The 20,182-nt window shown below is 41.4% G+C and overlaps 2 protein-coding genes across 4 annotated transcripts in view; both read right to left on the bottom strand.

Annotated features, from left to right (window-relative positions):
* Positions 1–253: 253 nt before the first annotated feature.
* Positions 254–10,058, bottom strand: phf8 (PHD finger protein 8). Its single transcript, XM_079360589.1, has 22 exons — positions 9,656–10,058; positions 8,749–9,031; positions 8,536–8,621; positions 8,314–8,440; positions 7,822–7,982; positions 7,518–7,659; positions 7,143–7,329; positions 6,852–7,014; positions 6,655–6,742; positions 6,294–6,400; positions 6,107–6,198; positions 5,779–5,868; positions 5,382–5,663; positions 5,213–5,295; positions 4,953–5,122; positions 4,553–4,638; positions 3,852–3,973; positions 3,181–3,512; positions 2,970–3,065; positions 2,772–2,881; positions 2,296–2,656; positions 254–1,903 (listed from the first exon to the last, which is right to left on the bottom strand). The coding sequence occupies exons 2-22, from the start codon at positions 8,844–8,846 to the stop codon at positions 1,815–1,817; spliced, it is 3,072 nt and encodes a 1,023-aa protein (XP_079216715.1). The 5' UTR covers positions 8,847–9,031; positions 9,656–10,058; the 3' UTR covers positions 254–1,814.
* Positions 10,059–10,719: 661 nt separating this feature from the next.
* wnk3 (WNK lysine deficient protein kinase 3) overlaps positions 10,720–20,182 on the bottom strand; it is a 34,826-nt gene continuing 25,363 nt past the window's right edge. Inside the window, exons 16-24 of one of the 3 annotated variants that reach the window (XM_079359628.1) lie at positions 20,125–20,173; positions 19,884–20,033; positions 17,656–19,775; positions 17,245–17,491; positions 15,494–15,579; positions 15,062–15,393; positions 14,687–14,922; positions 14,401–14,564; positions 10,720–13,832 (exon numbers count right to left, since the gene is read on the bottom strand). In XM_079359628.1, coding sequence (XP_079215754.1) covers positions 13,251–13,832; positions 14,401–14,564; positions 14,687–14,922; positions 15,062–15,393; positions 15,494–15,579; positions 17,245–17,491; positions 17,656–19,775; positions 19,884–20,033; positions 20,125–20,173 — 3,966 coding nt within the window. In that variant the 3' untranslated portion in view covers positions 10,720–13,250. The remainder of the gene's footprint in view (positions 13,833–14,400; positions 14,565–14,686; positions 14,923–15,061; positions 15,394–15,493; positions 15,580–17,244; positions 17,492–17,655; positions 19,776–19,883; positions 20,034–20,124; positions 20,174–20,182) is intronic. The other 2 variants (XM_079359629.1, XM_079359630.1) reach the window with 2 other exon arrangements.

Genomic DNA, 20,182 nt, shown 5'->3' with positions numbered 1-20,182 from the left:
CATTCAAAATTGAGCGATGGACATTGTTTAGATGCGAAATTAAGAAGAACCTTAGAAAAATATATAGACAACACACATTATTCAAAAGTTATAAAAAACCATGACTTTAAAACAGAATTAATTTAGACTTTGATTGTATTCAATAAGTCTTAAAGTTTACTACAATATTTTATTTTATTGAGTAAGTGCTATTCCCTTTACTACAACTATTCAGTTGCTCCACAAAGTATAATAAAATCAATAACAAAAAAAATGTTGCCAAAGGTATATTTTATCTGCTCCAGGCTGTATTTAAACATGATGTTTAAAACACACAGTAGACACAAACACAAGAGTGATTATCAGCATTAATCATTATAAAACTAAATGGATAAAATATAACAAGGACATTTTTTTTTACAGAACACTGCCACTATTACATGGACAAGACAACATGACAAACTATGCATAACAATTACTGCGTACAAATATAAAAAATGAACTATTTCAGATATTTTCCAAATACAGTAATGTATCATGTACAAGTTATTTTAAGAAATATTTCAACGTTTTTGAAATATAAAAGAACTTAAATTACAACATATATTTACACATCAGTAAATATCCTGCACCTTCACAATGTTGCCACATGGTTAAATCTACACTTCTGACAAATTGTTATCACTAGTACATTCTGTGGTAAGAAAAGCATATCTCTAGATCCATCCTATGAATACTGCCAACACTTGGGGCACAAATTATGGCAACTTGCAGTAATCTAGTCACTTCATCTCAATACTTCCTGCTTTCTATGGAACTATATAAATTACAAATATTACAAATATTTACAAAGACAACTTAAAAAAACGCGACAAAGTAATGGCTGGAACTTTTATACAGATAGGAAGAAATCGAAAGAAAAAAAGAAGTAGGAACATAAGATGAGGTGGTAAAAAACATTGTAGGTTAAACATGCTGAAATACGGCAAAGTGCTGCCCAGTTAAATAAATATGTTCGGAATAAATAGAATCATACGATGGTACTCTTGGCATCAGCTGAGTGCTTTCTTTCTCTGGTGTTGCTACAGTATAAGATGGGAAATGTGTCACACAAGCAGTCTCAAATTCCTAAAAAAAATGCATACATGTGGCATACTGCCAGATGAGAACATGTAAACAAACATTTTATTGTGTGTAGGGATGTTAACCTGTTATTATGATATCACACAACATGTCTATGAGGTACAAGACTAAACACAAATCTACTGCTACTTGACTGTGTGTTTGTGTGTGTGAGAGGGTGAGGGGGGTGCTATGACGACAACTTTTTACCAGCCTACAAATTGTGGTTTTACTTTCCCTTTCAAATAATAATAATAAAAAAAACAATGGACTTTCTTTTAGCAAAAATAGAGCCACTAAAAAAGCTTTAACAAAAGAAACACTGAAAATGTAATTATTATTCTAGTGAAATCAACGTCCACCCGTTATACCCCATGCCATACAACATATCAGATTTTTTTATTTGATGCATGTTATCTCTTGTTATTTTCCAGATTAAATGTGCAATTGAGCACAATATGGTAAATTCATTTAATTTACAGATTTGCCTTTCAAAACACCTCTTTGTAGTTCCAAAACAAAATAGGCAATGAACCTGACTTGGAGGGTCATTTCTGTAGGACAAGTTATCATGAGGTTCAATAACAGGTAAAAACAATAAACAAATTAATCAAGAGTACAAATATATAATTCACTATTTCTACTTCTGTAAGATTACCTTCTGCAAAGACTTTTTCATTCCAATTTAAAACCAGCCCCATGTCCAACATCTCTCACAAGAGAAGCTTGCCATTGCGGTGAATCTTCAAAATTTTTCCAAGTCTCTGTTTTGCAGTTGCAAGTCCTTTCTTTGGACGTTTCCCTAAATTCAAGTGAAAAGGAAATTGCATTAGAAAACATGCAGCCACAGAGATTGAAAACGGTGCCGTTTACGCTCTGTCTAATTCGTAAACATTAAATGGATAACTGTTACTATAAGGATTTTGGAAGCCTGTCAATGACAGTTGCCACAACATCCTCCATTTCTGCTTGATGTTCTCCATTGTTAACGACATCACGTTCTTCTTCTTTGAATGTATTTGTCGGCCACACTGTCACGCTGCTACAATGTGATGTTATTACGCAGCTAACAAAGCTACAGCCATCAGCCTTACACTCAACCTTTGAAGTAATGGTAGGCTGTGGAAACTCAAGCAAGATCAGAGTTTACCGAACCAAACTGAACCGCTTGGTGGAAACAGGGCTCATGCTTACCTTGACCAACTCCTGTTGTGCCTTGGCTGGCTAAAGCTGCAGGGGATGCACTGGAGTGAGAGCTGCTGTTCTGTGGGGACAGTGAAGGGCGGCGTGAAGTGAGGAATACCCCAGGGGCCATGGCTCCACTGCCCCTTGGGCCTCCAGGACCAAAAGGCCCCGGCCCTGCTGTGTACTCGTGGTCCAACAAACTAGCGGAGTAGTAATCCATCCTTCTGTCTGGGCTCGAGTCTGCTGCAGTCTCTGGAGCAGGTGGTGGTGAGGGTGGGGCTGGCTCAGTCTGAACAGGGGGAGGAGTGACTACAGGAGCAGGGGGACGTGGTTTTTTTGTGTATTTTCTCTTAGCAGGCTTTTGCTGCTCCTGGATCATAGCCAAGAAAAAACAAGTCAGGAGTGATTATCTTTAAACCAGACATGCTCCTACTTCACAGTATTCACAAGCCAAATACTTCAAAGATGCGTTGTTCTCAACTCACCTGTTGTGCCAACTTGGCAGCAGCTGCTGCAAGACCAGTTTCTACTGACGCTACTCTGGCGCCCTCCCTGGCTGGACGATCTTGTTTGGGAAGTGTGGGCATCACCCTGGCTGTAATTTAGACGAAAAGATAAAAGGGATCAACCACCAAGCAAATATTAAATCCGATCTGTCTTGCTGCTGTGTTTTATCCAGGTACCTTTTGGGCTCCAAGGTGTGTCATCCCAGTTTTTCTTTCTCTTCATCTTGGCCTTGTTTGCATGATCCTCCTCATCAGACTCCAGGGATGGGTAAACTTAAACAATCATTTTATGACCATCATTTAGTATTAGTTTAATCAATGAAAGCGATCTCGCTGATTTGATTGAGTTGTACAGCAGCAACAATGCATCATTGAGTATATTGCTCACCATAGTCTGAATCCTTAAAACAGGTTCCCAGAGTCTCTTGCTCATCTGGGCTATCCTCGTCGCTAAGGTGACGGGCTGGCCGTTTAATAGGCCGTTTACCAGGTCGCTGGATGACGGGTTTCTTTTCAGTACTGGCTGTCTTTTTGACACCTCCAGTGACCCAAACAGCCCTGCCACCCTTTTCTTTGACTTTCCCTAATCCCTCTGTCAAGCCTCCAGAAATAGACAAAGGAGATGAGGACGAAGAAGATGAGGATGAGGAGGGAGGGTTGGCCATGGACAGCATACCCTGAATTGCATCCCGGGTACTGGGCGAGGCCGGTGCTTCCTCACTGATAGAAAAACAAGAGTTGAACATGAACTCACCATTTTAAAAATAACCCATACAAAGCGTCAGCTCAGAACTATGACAAGCATGTTAAATATGCCTGTTTGAATTATTGAATTATAGGTAATGAATTATTGTAACTATAGAGGGAGACATTTGTTCCAAACTCAGTCCAAACATCTGAAGTGTTTTTTAAATCCACAGCTTCAAATGTTATGAAATCCAAAGTGTTGTACCTGAACACTAAACTAGACTCCAAAGTCATTACCATCACAGTCTCTTCCTGCATGTCAGTGTTAACTAAAGACAATAGCATAAACACTGATGATCAAAGATATCTAACCTGAGAGCTGCTGAGTCCAACCCAGCTACTTGCTTGCTGGCCTTCAATAAGTCAAGAATGCCCCCTGCACCACCCTTCACTCCATGAGCAGCGAGTGCCTCTTCATCTGTGGTGTAATCCTCCTGAAGCCACATGCACAAATAGGCAATCGTTACGAACGAACAGGTGAGACATTGAATGATGTCTAACAGGTTACAACAAAAACATGTGGGAAGTGGAGTATCTGAAACAATACCACTAAGTCTACTGTTAAAAACAGATGATTAATACAGCAGGATTTTACTACAAATAAAAATCAATTGATTCCACTAAAAAGAAGGAAATGTTTCTATAGGTCATTATCAGTGAAAGAACATGCATTACGGTTTTCTTTCTCTCATTTCAGCGAGATCAAGTGCAGACATTTCTAAACTGCCAACGTGAAGAAACAAGCTGATTAAGGCTTGTTGAGGGCAAACAAAGCTATAAATAATGATGATGATGATGATGACAACACACAATCAGTGACAAGCTGCTTTGACTCTTCTGCTAGGTATGGTAACATAACAAAAGCTAAACTCTTTGTGAAATGTTTTTAAATCACAAATAAAGTAAAGTGAGTCCATTTTTTTTAACATTGTTGACCTTAAATCTAAAACATACTCCAGTAGTTTACACACTTGTGAGAAACAAACACACTTGTTCTTTGAGTGTCATCTCACCTCAATGTCAAAGTCTACCTCTCCGGGCTCCCTGATGCGATTGGGGTCAGAGCAGGGTTTGGCTCTGGGCAGCTTCCGAGGAAGACCTGATGGCACATTTGAAGATAAGTTACAACAATAAGATTGTTTAGAATCCACACTCTGTAACTGTATTAGGTAAGATCTTTAGTTCACACTTCAAGCATTCAAGCAGTCAAACTGATCTGTTGAGACCCTGCTTACACCATTGACACCATCTGCTTCTATGAGTCTACTCCTTATATTGACTTCAGTGTGCCGCCCAGGTAAATTCTATTTGTGTCAAATTTTCAGGTCAATACATTTAACACTTTGGATCAATCCTGAAGAATTACATCACTTTGACATTGTATTTGTATTATTGTGTAAAGTCAATTCTTACCACTTAGTTTCTTTTTCTTATTAGCTCCAGTGGGCTTGCGCCTTGGAGGAGGGGTCTCGTCAATCTGCAGCTCATCCTCGGACTCCAAGTCAGAAGGACTTGATCCTTCCATGGCAAGATGTTTGTAGTTTCCAACACTTCCAGCTCCATTTCTGCTGCCATCCTTTTTACTAAAATCAGATGATCGGCAGGTAAGAAATCTTTAATAGGTTCTGTAGAGCACAAGAATAAAGAGAACAAAACACATCTACAATGCTTACCCTTGGATTTTCCCATTGGTTAGGACAAGTTTCAGTTTGCTTTTATTAAGCTTCCCCTCGAACTCCTCTAAAGGCAGATCCAACTAGTGGGACAAATCGGAATTGCAGATTAAAAAAAAATAATGGACTAGCACTGCTACGTTATCACAAATGGCTGTACACATTGTACCTTGCTCTTGTTCTTTGATTTGCCAGGTTGAAATTTTTTGAGCGTATGTTTGGTGTGGATTTCAATGAGGTCGAGTTCGCCTGGTTCTGCCTTAAGCAATGCCTTCTGGTTCTTCTTCTTGGTTCCAGGGAGCCCAAGACCCCCTATCACCTCCTTAGGCTTGGGTCCCTTCTTTTTCCCAGGGGGGCGTCCTGAATTCTGAGAGGTGGTCAGGGGAGCTTTGGAGACTGGTGAGCCAGGAAACTGGGGTCCACTGCGGCCGATGTTTTGCTGAAAAATGTCCTATTAAAAAAAGAAAGATGCTCGTTTGGGAAATGTACACATAAAGTAATCTTTTCGTACAGCCAGATACAATATTAAACAAAAGTAAAAACATCAGTATACTTTGTAATAATACCTCAACCAGACGAATCTCCTTGGCCAGGTCCTTCACTAGAGTCTGAGTATTGATGGTTTCTGGAATTTCTACTTCATGCTCTGATAAAGCCTGAGTATGGGGAGAAAAGATCAATCATCTCAAATGAAACATTTTTAATAATACTGATATTTACCAGTCAAATGTTATACTTTTGGCTGATTTTCATGAAACAATACTTTATGTAGTCATAACAACTTTACTGTTGGACCTCTGCTCTATTTGCATCCTGTATAAACTAAGCTACGATGCAAAAAAGTCGATATATTAATACATGCAAAGATGGATTTATAAGTACCGTTTGTCCTACCTCTTTACGGGTCCAGCCTCGGAAGGCATTGTTCAGGGCCTTGGCTCCATGAACCAGGTATGTGGCAGGGTGTCTGCGGTTTTCTCTTAGACCTTTGAGAAAGAAGAGCAAATAAAAGAAAACATTAAATATTGTCTGCTCCAATTGTTACATTCAAACAAACAAAACCGTCGTTGAACTGCCTTACCTCTGAAGGTGTCAAGGAGATGCTTTCCAACGTACCAGCACACAGTCTCAAAGTTAGGAAACCTGAACAAGTCTGCTGTGCTTAATCTCTTCTCTATTTCATATGCCCTATACAAGATAAAGCAAAGGACAAGTCACACAAACGTCGCAACAAAAAAACCTTTGCAGAGATGTATGAATAGAACTCGCCATGTTTGACTTGACGACTCGAAGAAATGTATGCCACAGGTTAATTTAATGCTTTTAGCATGTAACTTCAATACATCACACCTTTCTCTCTCCACCAGACCCTTTGACATTTAAATCACTAACAGGTAGAGTAGCATTACTTTAGTTATTTAAGTCGTCCTTATAAAACTAACCGCAGCTGCATGTCAATGTTCAGACTGTGTAAGAAGTTTCCTCCAAATGCCAGACAGTCCACAGGAGTCAGCACAGCATGAATCCAACCTGGTAGACAAAAAATAAATGACAAGGGATTCAGAGATTTATTAGTTTGATTATCACAACTTTAAAAAACATTTTTTTAAATAAACAAAACAAAATCCTTTCAGCATACCTGTTGGTATGAACAGGGTGTTCCCTTGTTTGACAGAGCATTTGTAACACATATCAACCTGGTCTCCAAAGAACATTTCATTCTGGTTCGATGAGGAGCTCCATCGCTCAAAAAGCGCCAAGTTAGCTTGAGTTGGAGAAATCAGGTAGAAGATCTTCTCCCCCTGAAAAGAAAGATAGAAAACATTGTTAACAGAAAATATAAATTCTAGAGTAAAGAAAGAAAATGATGTTGTCTTTTGAGTTTAAAAGAAACTTCGATATCATGACTTCAAAAAAAAAATCCTCTTACTCTCAGGACATGGTACCATACTGAGGTGCCACCAAAGTCGATGTGAAAGTCTGTGTAGCTGTCCTTCACGCCCATCAGGCAGTACTTCTGCACATTGGGGCGTTCAAATACAGACTCTTCAGGCCAAAGGTTTTCCACCCATGACAGTTTCCTCACAATCTTTGGAGTTTCCACCAAGTTTGAGAGCCTAAAAAAAAAAAAAAAAAATCCCACACTTCTCCTTAATCTTTAAAATACTAGATAATAACACCACCACCTCTGTGGACCAGGAGAGTCTCTTACTTTGTTTAGAGATCACCTGAATCTGATGTAACTGACAGCCAATTATAAATGAAACAAGACAATGCATCAGAGTGACAGGCTGAATAGTCGTACCTGGTCTCGGAAAACTCCAGGCTGATAACATTGAGCACTCGGTCTCTGTTGGGGCTGTTGTAGTATTCAACAAAGTCTCCGAGCCGCATCTTCATGTCACTTTGGCGCGAAACATCAATAACATCAATCTCTTTGTCTGAACCTGGATTTAAATGAAAATCAAAAAGCTTGAACAAAGTGGTATGACTTATTCTTTATGTCCTACGCAACATAGAAGATACATTGCAAGCTCCACAACACACATTTATTGTGTTTAAGGATAGTAAAGTGAGAATTGTTTCAACCAAAATGTGTCAAAACTCACCAATATAGTGCTCCACATCATTGACGCCAAATGATGCAGGAGGGAGGGTCATGCCGAGGCCATCTCGCCTCAACACCATGACAGGAACACTGAAGGAATGCTCTTCCAAAAACTCGACTGTCAGTTGGGCCCCAGATGGCTTTAGCAAGACTTCATCCGCACTGTCGTATTAGAGCAAACAGACGCATACATTAGTTTTGCTTTGGGATTACAGACGGAAACAATTGAACATGCTTTGATGTTGCAGTAAGAGAAAATCCAAGAACAGAAACCCCAAAACAATGTAGCATTCATAATAAATTAAGTATACTTCCTTCATGAAGTCAGCAAAGTAATGCCTGTCCAATATCAAATCAACACTAAGACAATATTACACAACCAGTTAAAAGAACCAAACCAAACATTTAACCTAGTACTTCATTGAAAGGAAATCACAGTTTCATATTCTTAGATTTAAAACATTGTATTTTCATGATTATGGGAGAGACTTACTTTGGGAAAGTGCGGCTCCGTAGCTCCCTTACAAACTGTACGCTGCCTGTCTTGACAGGCCGACTTGGATCTCTTGCTCCAGCAGCTCCACCATCTGTCTGCTTACTGCCTCCACGGCGTTTGCGCACTGAGGAAAGCAAAGGCAGAATAATGAAAGTTTAAAAACCCAGCAACAAGATCAAACCAAGTTCTGAAAATGCTACTGAAGAAATTGTTACTTACTAACAGACGGCCCATGTGTGACCTGACAGTTCGGGCAGTGATAAAGGTCAATTTCAGCAGCTTTGTCCTCTTCTACTCCAACACAGCTACACAGTAAACATACTTGTATCACAATATGCATATATCTATCTCACAGGAACTATGCAATAAAGACAATAGATTTAAGCAATTCATGAGGTTTTTATGTTATGATCGAGACAGACAATGACTTACCTTCCATGAAACCAGTCTTGACAGATGTCACACTCTATCATGAAGCGTGTCACATCGTATGGCAGGCGACACAAGCAGTACACTGGCACTGACGCCATGTTGACAATGTGTTTTTCTGAACTAACTTTCAACACTTATTGATGTCAAGAAGTTAAAAATTAAGTGACAAAATACTAAAGAGTTTACTAACTCAGTAGTATCGTCAATCTAATTATTTGACGGAACTGTTAGTCTATCACTGCACTTGTAGATTCCTCATGTCCGCCGGGATTCACTTTGAAGCCTGAAGAAAAGTGGAAGAAAGAATAAATGTTGTTGCATAGTTTCCCGTTTGGCACCAAAGTATCACAAGTGCCGCACAAGCTCATAAGTAGATGGTGTTAGAACAAGGGAACCTGAAACATGCTCACAATTCAGTCAAAGAGACAGCTAACGTAAACACATTGTATCACTGCATAAAAAAATGATTGAATTGATGCACCATATATAAAATGATCACGGTAAAACATTACAGAGTCAACAGCCTACCGTTATATGCTTACAAGACTTTCTGCTCAGAAATATGTCTTGTTATTTATTTTTTTCACTTTTAGCAGAAGCCAACTATAAGGTCCTAACTTTGATGTTACAGTTTATGTTCATAATCTGGTTTTAAGATTCGCTCGCGGTTTGTAAACACACTCGTGAATGTTGTATTGCTAATTTAGCGAGTAGGCTAACGCTAGCCACTTTAGCGAAATAAGCATAGGGGATGTTAAGTTTAACTTGCAAAAGAAACACTGGCTGCTTTTTATTAGTTTTGCCCATTTAAATTAAGTCCATGTTTATCTGTTACAGCTTACTAATTTTACCCAAACTAGCAAATATTGTTTGCGAGCAAATTTGATAGATAACGCTCGGTACTCACCGACATCTTGCTGCGGTAGGCCAACCATTCAACCGCCGATAGGATCCCTACGCGAGCTCGCCGCTAGCTGCGGCCTTATTATGCAACCTATATTAAACACTATTTGTTGTACCACATTTTTTTTCCCAAAAATACTATGTTTTGCCTGGATATATATAGGCCAGGCCCTGAATTTCACACTGGACCAGAAATAGATAAACCCGAAGAAGAGATCTATACGAGCACAATAACTACAAATGACGACGTAATAAACTACATCAACGCCATTTCAAAGGCTGTAGCGTCAGACCGTTGTTCGTCGCTTTTGTTGCTGTTGACAGAACAATAAAGTTGGAGACAGTCAAATGCGGAGCTGCGTTCAGGAAAAGAACGTTGCCGACAGATCTATCGACAACGAGTCGGAGAAAGTGTTCCATTGCTCTGCGGAAGCCGCGACAGCAATAAATCCGCAATATACTTGTATAAATGAAACAACTTTTACATACAACGATGGTATTTTTACTTGCCTTTGTTTTAATCCTGGAATTTTGACATCATTTTTTTCCCTTTGAAAACCGAATTCAACTTGTCAATGAAGAGCCACATTGTCTTTTAAGTTATGACTGCCATAAACTGTAATATATATTATAAATATAATATATTACCAAACAACGCCTTTTTCGGTAATATTTATAAAACGTTGAATACATACATTAACACATTTATTTAATAAAGGCTATGTATTTTTGAAAACATACTTTTTACTTTACTTATGTATTATAATCTAGTTTAAATTGTTTTATTCCCGGTTCAGTTGATATTCGTCCTCTGAGGTCTTTGTAAATACAGTGACACAAATCCCGTTTGCCTTAAATGTATAGTCTTGGGAGGGAAATCTTTTAAATCCAGATAGTATGTAATGTTTGAGAAAATATAGATGATAGTAAACTTGATTTATAGAAACCTGAATTAAAGAGATACACGCATGTTGTGATCAAGTCTTATGCCACCCCAAACCTTCAAAGTAAGTCATTTTGGTACCCAGCTTGCTAAACTAAAATACTAATAGTAAATAATACTCGCCATGATGTTTGACATCATTTATTTAGATTAGTTACAAAACATAAATAAAATCAACAGTTGAATTAGTTACAATTTACAGAGGTTAAATCACCAGCAACATAGTTTATTTCTCGAGGTGTCTCTACCAAAAATGTCATTTTATCATTGGTTGTCATTGATGTCATTTTTGGACTCCCCAGCTTTTTGTTGCACTGATTTTTACATCGATTTAATCTGACCTGCAGCCCTACAGTAAGGTTTATGTTACTGTATTATATATCTGCAGAGCTCTTATGGTTCAGAACTGACGCAAGATGTCTGAAATGACACAAAAATATTTAAACAAATCCTAAATGACACTGGCCTCTTAAGACCCAAAGAGGTACATCAAGGAAGGGGAGTCCCATGTAAACAGGAATGAAAACCAGTGTTTCTAGTTTCAAACAACCTCTGATTTAAAATGATAACACAATTTTACAATTTGTACAACCCCATTTCAAAATACAAAAATAATCTTTTTCTTTTAGATAACATTTTGGTAACACTTCAAGGACAAAGCCAGCTTCACATCATGAATCATGATCATTAAGCTGTAACTTGCGGTCAACATGTTAGTTTCAGACATGACAGCACAGACTCTCACATTCACTATTTGTGAACTACAACTCAGGGACAATGTGGATTTTGTTGAAAAGCAACAAATACAGAAAAAATATGTTATATCCTAGATTATGCAATTGCAGTTTCTTAACAACCATGACCTTAAGCATAAACCCTTAGTTTATTTTTTTAATGGGTTTTTTAAAACTCACATTAGCAGTTCTTAACAACTAGTACAACGTCCTGTTTTCAGTGGCACACAATCTCTCTATAAGAAAACAGAAATGCTGCTTTGACTACATGCTAGTTAATATGCCAAAAAGTGTATTCACGCCTGACCATCCTACTCGAAAGAGTTGAATGAGAACTGAAATCAAATGTACTGTAATATATCAACTGTTGATATATTACTGTGTAAAAATTGAGTTAAGGAAAAAGCAAAAGAATATTGTTGACTTGACTGAACTTTTGGAGTGCGCAACAATCCGTTCTGGCCCACAGTTCAGAATCTGACAGATGCATACACACTGACAGCTTGTGTTTGAAGACTAAAAACCTCAAATAATGTCACTAGGATTTTAAAATGTTGCTAAGCAGTTGGTAAACAGGCATTTAAGGATTGTCCAACCATGTTGGATATCAAACTGTTAGCATTAGTATGTCTATCCTCTCACCTGTTTAGCTTCTCTACAAGTCCAACACATGCGGGCAAAATAAATATTTTCAGTTGGGTACATTGACATCAGAGAGGCTGCTTTGAATGAAAGAAAGAGGTGCAAATTATTATGCAATACACAATTGGACTGTCACAGCTTTGTCACACAGAAGAAAAAAAGTATATAAACACACACCCACATAATTTCAGTTTTTTAAAGGCAACGTGGGTTAACCCGTGAGGTCATCCCAGTTTAAAGTAATAATTGGCAGTTTTTGTCCTTTTCATATTTGTGTGCAGCATGACATCCCCAGTTGTTTTGAAAACCTATAATTCCGAAAGCATATTTACTAATGACTGATGAATCATGTCAGATTCACAAATACACAGTCAATTCAATTTAGTCACAAGGTCATGCAGTATTGTGCAGAGTACCCACAAAGAGTAGATGACATATGCCGTCATGGTGATTGATCTGAATGGATGTAGCACTCTGGACAGTTTCTATGTTACAACGTTAAAAATATAACAAATGAAGCACATGGTGCTTATCTGGGCTTGGTCGCATTCTGGTAATGACGGTAGCTTGATAACTTAACCATGCCCGACAGTGTGACTGCTGTTATCAATTTTTTTTAGCCCAAACATCTTGTGCTGTAGGCCTTCACTTTGAGAAGATCCTGCACAGATCATGAGAGGATCCTTACTGCATCTATGTTTTCTCCATGTGCTTCTTTCAAATATCGTGTGCCTTACAGACAAATCCATACAATATATGCTGATCAGTTTAGATGATCACTACTAATTGCACTTTTATAAATTGATAGTCCTTTTACTTTCAGCACTCGTAAAAATGATCAGTAAAACATCAAATATTTTGTCGTTTGTTGTCTGTGCTTCCATCAGGTCCAACTGAGTTTGCCTGAAAACAAAACTGAGAACATTAACTTGTGTAAAAGGACATAAAGGGATATGTACTCAGATAATCCACAAACACTCATCCACACTCACCAATGCACACTGTCATACATTTAAGAATTTATACATCTCATCACCCAAACATCTCATGATTCAACAACCCCATCTGCTGTGTTTCATTTTTTACTCTCTTTTCTTTACATACAAGAAACTATCTTCTCTTACATTCACGCCCCACCTCATCCAGAAGATCTGGAAAACACATATTCATTCAATCACAGTTCTGCCATTCATACACGATAAACACTCCACATGGATCTGCTTTACGTCCTGATCCACTTTGTATTTCCATCTTTTACACCTTCATACGTTGCCTTGGTTTCATTTCTGTCCCAGAGGAAGAGTAGAGGTTGGGGTTGCTGGGTGAATTTTGGCACTGGAAGGTAGAGCAGCAGTTGAGCACGAGGAGGAAGAGGATGAGGAACAGGAGCTAAAAGTCCCCCCAGCAGCAGCAGTAGCAGCAGTAGCAGTGCTATCTGTAGTTGCTGTGGTGCCACTGCCAGGCAGGAGGGACGCAGATGTGGACACGGGAGATGAGGGCATTTGGGAAGGCAGCCGTGGTTGGGTTTGAGGTGGCGTGCAGGGCAGCTGGGTGCCAGGATGAGTCTGTGGTTGTGACTGAGTCTGTAGGGAACTCTCAATCTGAGGCTGCTGTATCTGCTGGCGAAGTGGGGTCTGCTGATAAGTCATCTGCTGGAGGGGGAGGGACTGATGGAGGTGTAAACTTTGCTGCACCGGTAGCCCTTGAGCAATGGGTGTTTGTTGTGGTGGTCCCGTAGACTGCAGGTTGGACAGGCTCCCTCCACCTGTGTAATGAGAAGGAGCTACCACAGGCAAGCTGGCAGGGGTCGAGGGGACATTGGGGTTCAGTGGTGCCACAGGAAACCAACTTTGTGAAGTCACCTAAATAAAATACAGAAATGAGTACAGAGGAAATACCATTTGAACAACTTCTTAGAGGAAACAGCTCGCTGTTTGAACGTTTTGAACCCAACACTGATGTTGTTACTAAAGCATTCCAGCAGAGGTCTCAATGAACGTGTGTGAGCCCTGTTCGTACAAAGTGTTTTCACATATTTACTCGGGATTTGGTTGTCTTACAGTGTCTACATGGGGGGAGGGGTCAATTTAGATGCTATACCCTGATTATTCATTGATTATGTATTCTAATCGTATCTATTTGATTAGTCTTTGTAACTAATTTGACCCAGTGCATGCCACTTCATTTGACTTTGTGTATTTTTGTGTTGTGTCTGAACTGTTTCCGCCTCTGGCTCAGTGTAGCTGAAGTTCCTTTTTTTTTTTTTTTTTAAATCAGCTGTGAAATTTCTGTACGTTTGTATCTCTCATCTGTTGTGTCTTGATGGCTGCTGCAGATCTTATGTCTTTCAGGCTGATCACAAAGTTGAAGCTGATGTCTCAGTTTTTTTCTGGATTGGTATCAAAAGTAGACTTCCGTGTGTAGTCCTACCTCGGTTGACTGACTCCAGCCTCCCAACTCCTGCACTTGCCGAATCTGCTTAATTTGATTGAGTGAAGGCTTGGGTGGGGAAGGTCCCACTGTCTCCTTTGCCCAATTATCAACAAGTTTGTGCAGTTCATCAGTGAATGTGCCTTTTTTTAAAGGGCTGTTATCTGTGAAACAAAAACAGGTTAAATTGAATCCCTAGATAAATGAAACATGAAACTACACAAGCAGTTATACAGAGAGGAAACAGGGGGATACGAATGAGAAAAGGGATCGATTAAAAGTCTACCAGAGTGTGAAACTCCATTGTTATCCATGTGAGAGTGAGGACGGGTCCGGAGCTTGACTTTGGCCGGCCTGGGCCTACGAGGAGAGAGGACAGGAGGCGCTGCAGGAAGAGGGGGGGTTCGGGACAAGGACGCAGGCAGACTCTGCCTTTGGTCTTTGAGAGAACGAAGCTGTCTGTACAGCTCCTGCAGTTCCCTGTTCTGCTGAGCCTGGAGAAAAACCACTTCTTTGATGTGCCTATAAGGGGAAAAAGTAGTTGGTTAAAATCCTGGACAGAAAATGAAAGTACGAGAGAGAGAAGTACAAGACCTGGAAAGATCAAACATCATGTTAATGTGAAAACACAGGAGTGAAATCGTTCCTCTCGCCAACATACTTCTCTCTGAGCTTGTGTAGTTCTTTCCTCAGGTCTTCATCCTCCAACTCACTCTCTTCATCACTGCTGCCAAGGGGTGAGTGGCTGTGCCCATGACCTCGAGGCAGGTGAGACATTGCTGGCGTTCTCTTACTTTCTTCTCTCTCGCCCTCCTTAGCCCGAGATCTCCTCCTCTCTCTCTCCACGTGAGTAGACACTGGAGAGCTTTCAGTCTGCCTGTCCTCTTTCTTAGTCTCAGCCTGGGTGACAGAGAAGCGTCCCACTTTCCTGTGGGTGCTACAATGGCCCGTAGGAGCATCCTTCGTAGGACAGGACTGGGGCACAGGAGTCACCTGATGACAGACGAGGTATGACAGATTAGCTGCTTGTCCAGACTGCAATGAAGGTTTGGAAAAAGTAGTGGCAAATAGGAATAATGACTCTTATCCTGACCTGAAACCTTCCTCTATGTGACTGAGGTGGATTAAAGGGTTGTGCCTCTTTCTCCTCTCCTAGTGCCTGACTGCTGGAGCGTCCGTCTAATAAAGAGATGGGGATGAATAACAAAAACGGAAGACAAAGAAGAGAGACAAGAACACATAGACGTAGGTATGGTAACACATAAATGACGTAGTGAACAGACAGAAATACCAACATGACAGAGATACACATATATGCACACAGACAGACAAGGGGCAGGAACACAAAGGCAGGTGTTAAAAAAAAACCATCCACCAATGTCACACATCATCAATATTGGGACTTACATGGCTTGCGTGCAGGGTTTATGTACATGTTTAAACGTGCTGAGTTTTGTGGCAGTCATTTTTCTACATGACAACAATAAACTGAAGAATAAATGTCGATTATTACAGGTGTCAAAATGCATGCTTAAAAGAATCATGTCATGGGCGTGTGGGGAAGGGTGGTAAACAACACAAACAGGTCATCAAATTAAAAAAGAAACAACATATTGTGAGATGGCAGTTCAATGTTAACAATAGTGTACCCCCACCCACCCACACATCCACTCTCTCATTCTCACTGACTCACCATATTCCCACTCATATACCAGACAACAAAGCTCAATAACCCATCTGAGAATCTGGGCTCAGATCCACAGTGGTATTGATGAAAGTGTTTGATATATATGGGAATACTACATTAGCAAAGTGTGTACATGGATAATCGTTGTATTGTATAAAACAACACATAAACACGCAGCCTCGTTCAACTTACAGGTAATGATCCATTATTAGTCATTCATGAAGAACACAAATTACATGCTCAAGCATGTGGATGTTTCAAAAAAAAAAAAAAAAAAAAGGGTCTGCTTCTGCTAAATCAAACAGATGCAAGGTGGCATGCCTACCCTTGAACAAAACCTGACTGTAAATAAAGCTCAAATTATACACTGAAAATTGGTACTTTGTCCTCAGTCTGGATATTTTGTAAACCAACGTGTAAGAAAAAGTAATCTTCCTAAATGCATCTGCTGCAACCGCATATAGTGGTGTCTCACGAAGCAATGCTATACTGTTTGAGCTGAAACAGGAAGCCTGTATGTATTCCAACACATAATATGAGTTCAGCAACTTAGCATCTATCTGTGTTATGAGTTGACGTGCGCGGAGCTTTGCTGTCTATACTCGGCCAGCAGGTGGGGGTGAGGAGATGAGATGGTTGCGGCTGGCAGTGCTTGCAGACTTGAGGGAAAAATGGGGAGGGAGGGGTGATAAATGAAGGAATATGTCCTGGACAGAAGCACAGCTGGGTTTTTACTCATCTGCACTGGGATGGGCATCAGATTTCTGATGCCAACCTCTTCCTACACTGTGCCAAGCTTCCACCCTAATGTTCACTGTACTTGCGCTGAGTACCCCATGCAAAAAGAAAGATTGCCAAGAAAATTAAATAAATCCAAAAGAAATGTACAAGAGAAAGGCAAAAAGAATAATGTACGAGTGATGTCAACACTGACATTAAATGGAGTCACATTACTAAATACATAACATGATTGATTAGCTGTAAACACGAACCTTTTTTAACATTAACAGGTTTTAATCCCTGGTGGTTAGGAAGGTTATTTCACTATGTTAAAACTAGTACTAGGTATTAGATTTAGGTCCATGCCCCAACATCCCATTCTCTCTCTCTTTCGCTCTCTCTCTTGCGTGCTCGCCCGCTCCCTAAAAGGACGCTACCTTCTTGGACTCTGGGCTTCTTGAACAAGCTGGCGGAGTTGCGCAGTTTGCACGCCCAGTTTTTGAATTTGCGAGTCCAGGATTTCTTGCTAACAGGATTTCTGATACTAGGACATGTCAGGTTTAGGCCAAAATATCCACCTCCTGCATTGTGCTTCTGCTGTCCATGCTGGAGGGGTATCGGGTGCTGATTGTGGGGCCACGATGCGTCTCCGGTGGTACTGGTGTCAGAGTGTGGGGGTACAGCCTAGAACAGTTAAGAATATTAAGAGTGGCTGCATGGAGTTTAGATGTTCAAACACTGAGAGGCACTCAAACATTAACATTTAAAACTAGCACAGACTGACAAAAAAAAGAACCAATACAAGGAAGTAGAGAATGCATTTTGAATCATCTGTTGTATTTACTCACAAGAATGGTTGGTTCTCCTGGTACGGGCGGGCGTTGTGGCCCAGTAGAGTCCTCCCGGTTTGGAGGCATTAGGGAGGTAGGAGGGGTGGACGTTGCAGAGGTGGAGGGGACAGAGGGGCCAGGCTGCTGCTCGACGGGACCCAGCTCCGTTAAGTTGGGCACTACCGAGGAAGCCTTCTCTCCTCCCCCATCCATCTCTGGGTCAGGGGAGCTGGAGGAAGAACGGGAAGTGGTGGAGGATGTAGAGGAGGATGAGGAGTGAGGGGAGGTATCTGAGGAGGAGGAGGCAGGTGGGGGAAAAGACACGTGGTGAGTGGAATGTGGCTCAGTTGCCTCGTCTCCTCCTGCTGATGTGGAGGCAGCTGATGTCGGCCCTGAGGCAGCTCCCCCTGCCTGTGCTCCCCCGCTGCTGTACTCCTGATACAACAAGTTCCTTAGCTTTTCATCCAGAGTTTTTATGCGGTTGTCTACAAATTCAATTTTGGGGGGTCCTTCGCTGTCTGACTCAGCCACAGACGAAGGCTGGGCAGGGGAGGGTGTCATTGTGTGGGAGAGAGACGGTAATGGGGCGTCACTGGTGACCAGATGGAGAGGCGGCAAAGAAGAGTCAGAAGAAGGGTGAAAAGCAGCAGAGTAGCTGCACGTGTCTTCAGTGACACTTGTCTCTCCTGTGGACACTTCCGACTCGGACATCTGTAAAGACGACTGCTTTTGCATCGTAAACTGCTGCTGTTTCTGAGGCGTGTCAGAGGCTTTAACCACTTCTTGCTGCTGCTCAAAGCTTTGCACTTGATTCTGGGTCTGGATGTGTTGTTGGGCCGGCTCAGCAGGGATTGGGGCTTGTTGTTGAATGTGCTGTTGTGGTAACGGGCTAATATTAAGCTGGGCCTGTTGAAGAGGCTGTTGACCAACTGACATTGGCAGCATTTGGACTTGCTCTGATGGTAAAGCCACTGTAGCGCTTGTAATCTGTGGCTGTTGCTGCTGTAATTGCTGCTGAACCATTTGCTGTTGCTGTAAATGTATCGTCTGTTGTAGGCTTAACTGTTGCTGCTGATGGGGATCAATTTGGGCCTGCTGTTGGGGCACGAGAACAGCTTGTGGTGCCACGACCTGCTGTTGCACCTGCTGTAATGGATGCTGTTGCAGCTGTGTAAACTGAGGTGGTTGCTGTTGAGGAAGCTGTTGCTGAGCCTGCTGTAGAGACATTGGTGGCAGAAATTGCTGTAGAGGCACAGGCTGTTGCTGCAAGAACTCTGTATGACCTGGCAGAGGCAGCACCTGCACCTCAGTCAGCTGTTGTTGGAGTGGCATTTGTGTCGGCATTAGTTGCTGATGCTCTGACTGCTGCAGCAGCTGTTGCAGTGATTGTCCCTGTTGCACCTGAAGTTGTTCTTGGAACCCCTGCTGTTGTTGCACTGGTGTTGCCATTTGAATCTGCTGTACCTGTTGCTCAAATTGCAGTTGCTGTTGCACTACAGATTGCTGTAATGCGGGCTGTAGCCGTGTTTGTGGTTGTGATTGCTGCTGTGGTTGTGGGGCCAGTTTGGCTACCTGGGTGAGAGTCTGCTGTTGCTCCAAACAACTTTGACTCAGCGCAGAGGAGGTCACTGTAGCAGCAGTAGGATTAACAGAGGATGAAGACTGGTCCAGTGTAGGCACACATGGCCTTTGAGCAGTATTCACTGCATCCACCGTACATTGGCCAACAGTGGAGCAATTGTTGTTACCCGTTGCAGTGAAAGTATCTTGCAGAATGGTGTTGGTTGTGGAAGATACAAGAGCAGGAGCAGTGGAAAAGGTGGGGAGGTTAACAGTAGCAGGTATCGCTATGGATGAGGGAGCGCATGGAATTTTGTCAGCAGAGGCTGAGGTGAGAACTGGCAGTTCAAAACCACCTGAAGCAGTGACAGGCATTGACGCTTCAAGTGTAGATGGTGGTGCAGAGATGCTTTCGGAGGAAGCAATGTTAGGAGCAGGGGCAGCGGTGACTGGAGGGGCCATGGAAGCAGGGGCTGAGACAGTAGAGACTGCAGCTGAGGTGACTGAAAGAGTGGTGCAAGGGGGAGAGGCCATCCCAGTCAAGGACTCCAGACTCTGCGATCCTTCACTTTCTACAGCTGCAGAAAGGAACGAGCTGTTAGTCTCTGTTATGTTGCCAAGTCAGATCGGTTGTTAATGTTATGTTAATAAGCTACAGCAGTAATCTTGACTTTTGTTTGGATTACCTTTCTCTGTTCTCGGAGATTGAAGTATCCTTGTCTCTGAAGTGGGTGGTGTCGTGGCTCCCTGGCCAGACAGAGAGTCTCTATGTCTGATGGTCTGGTTGATGAAGAAGCGCCAGCGTCCCACTGGGGAGGAGTGGGGGACTGTGTCCACTAAAAATCACACATTTTACAAATTCAGTTATCTATACAGAATGTCCTCACTCTGTAGTTTCCCTTTTTCAGAGAGTTTTTAGTAACTCACTTGTTGAGCTAGTTGGAGTGCTCACATGCAGCTGGTCAGTTGATCCAGTCTGACAAAG

Source organism: Symphodus melops (assembly GCF_947650265.1).
Source record: "Symphodus melops genome assembly, chromosome: 13".
Classification (NCBI taxonomy): Eukaryota; Metazoa; Chordata; class Actinopteri; order Labriformes; family Labridae; genus Symphodus; species Symphodus melops.
This window is presented reverse-complemented; position numbering and strand designations above follow the sequence as displayed.

Excerpts from the sequence above, each read along its gene's own strand:
- phf8 (XM_079360589.1), bottom strand. The coding sequence starts at position 8,846 with ATGGCGTCAGTGCCAGTGTACTGCTTGTGTCGCCTGCCATACGATGTG. Across the intron at positions 6,743-6,851 it reads CACCCTGTTCATACCAACAG|GTTGGATTCATGCTGTGCTG; the intron begins GTATGCTGAAAG and ends TTTGTCTACCAG. Across the intron at positions 5,664-5,778 it reads AGGAGATTCGTCTGGTTGAG|GACATTTTTCAGCAAAACAT; the intron begins GTATTATTACAA and ends TTTTTTTAATAG.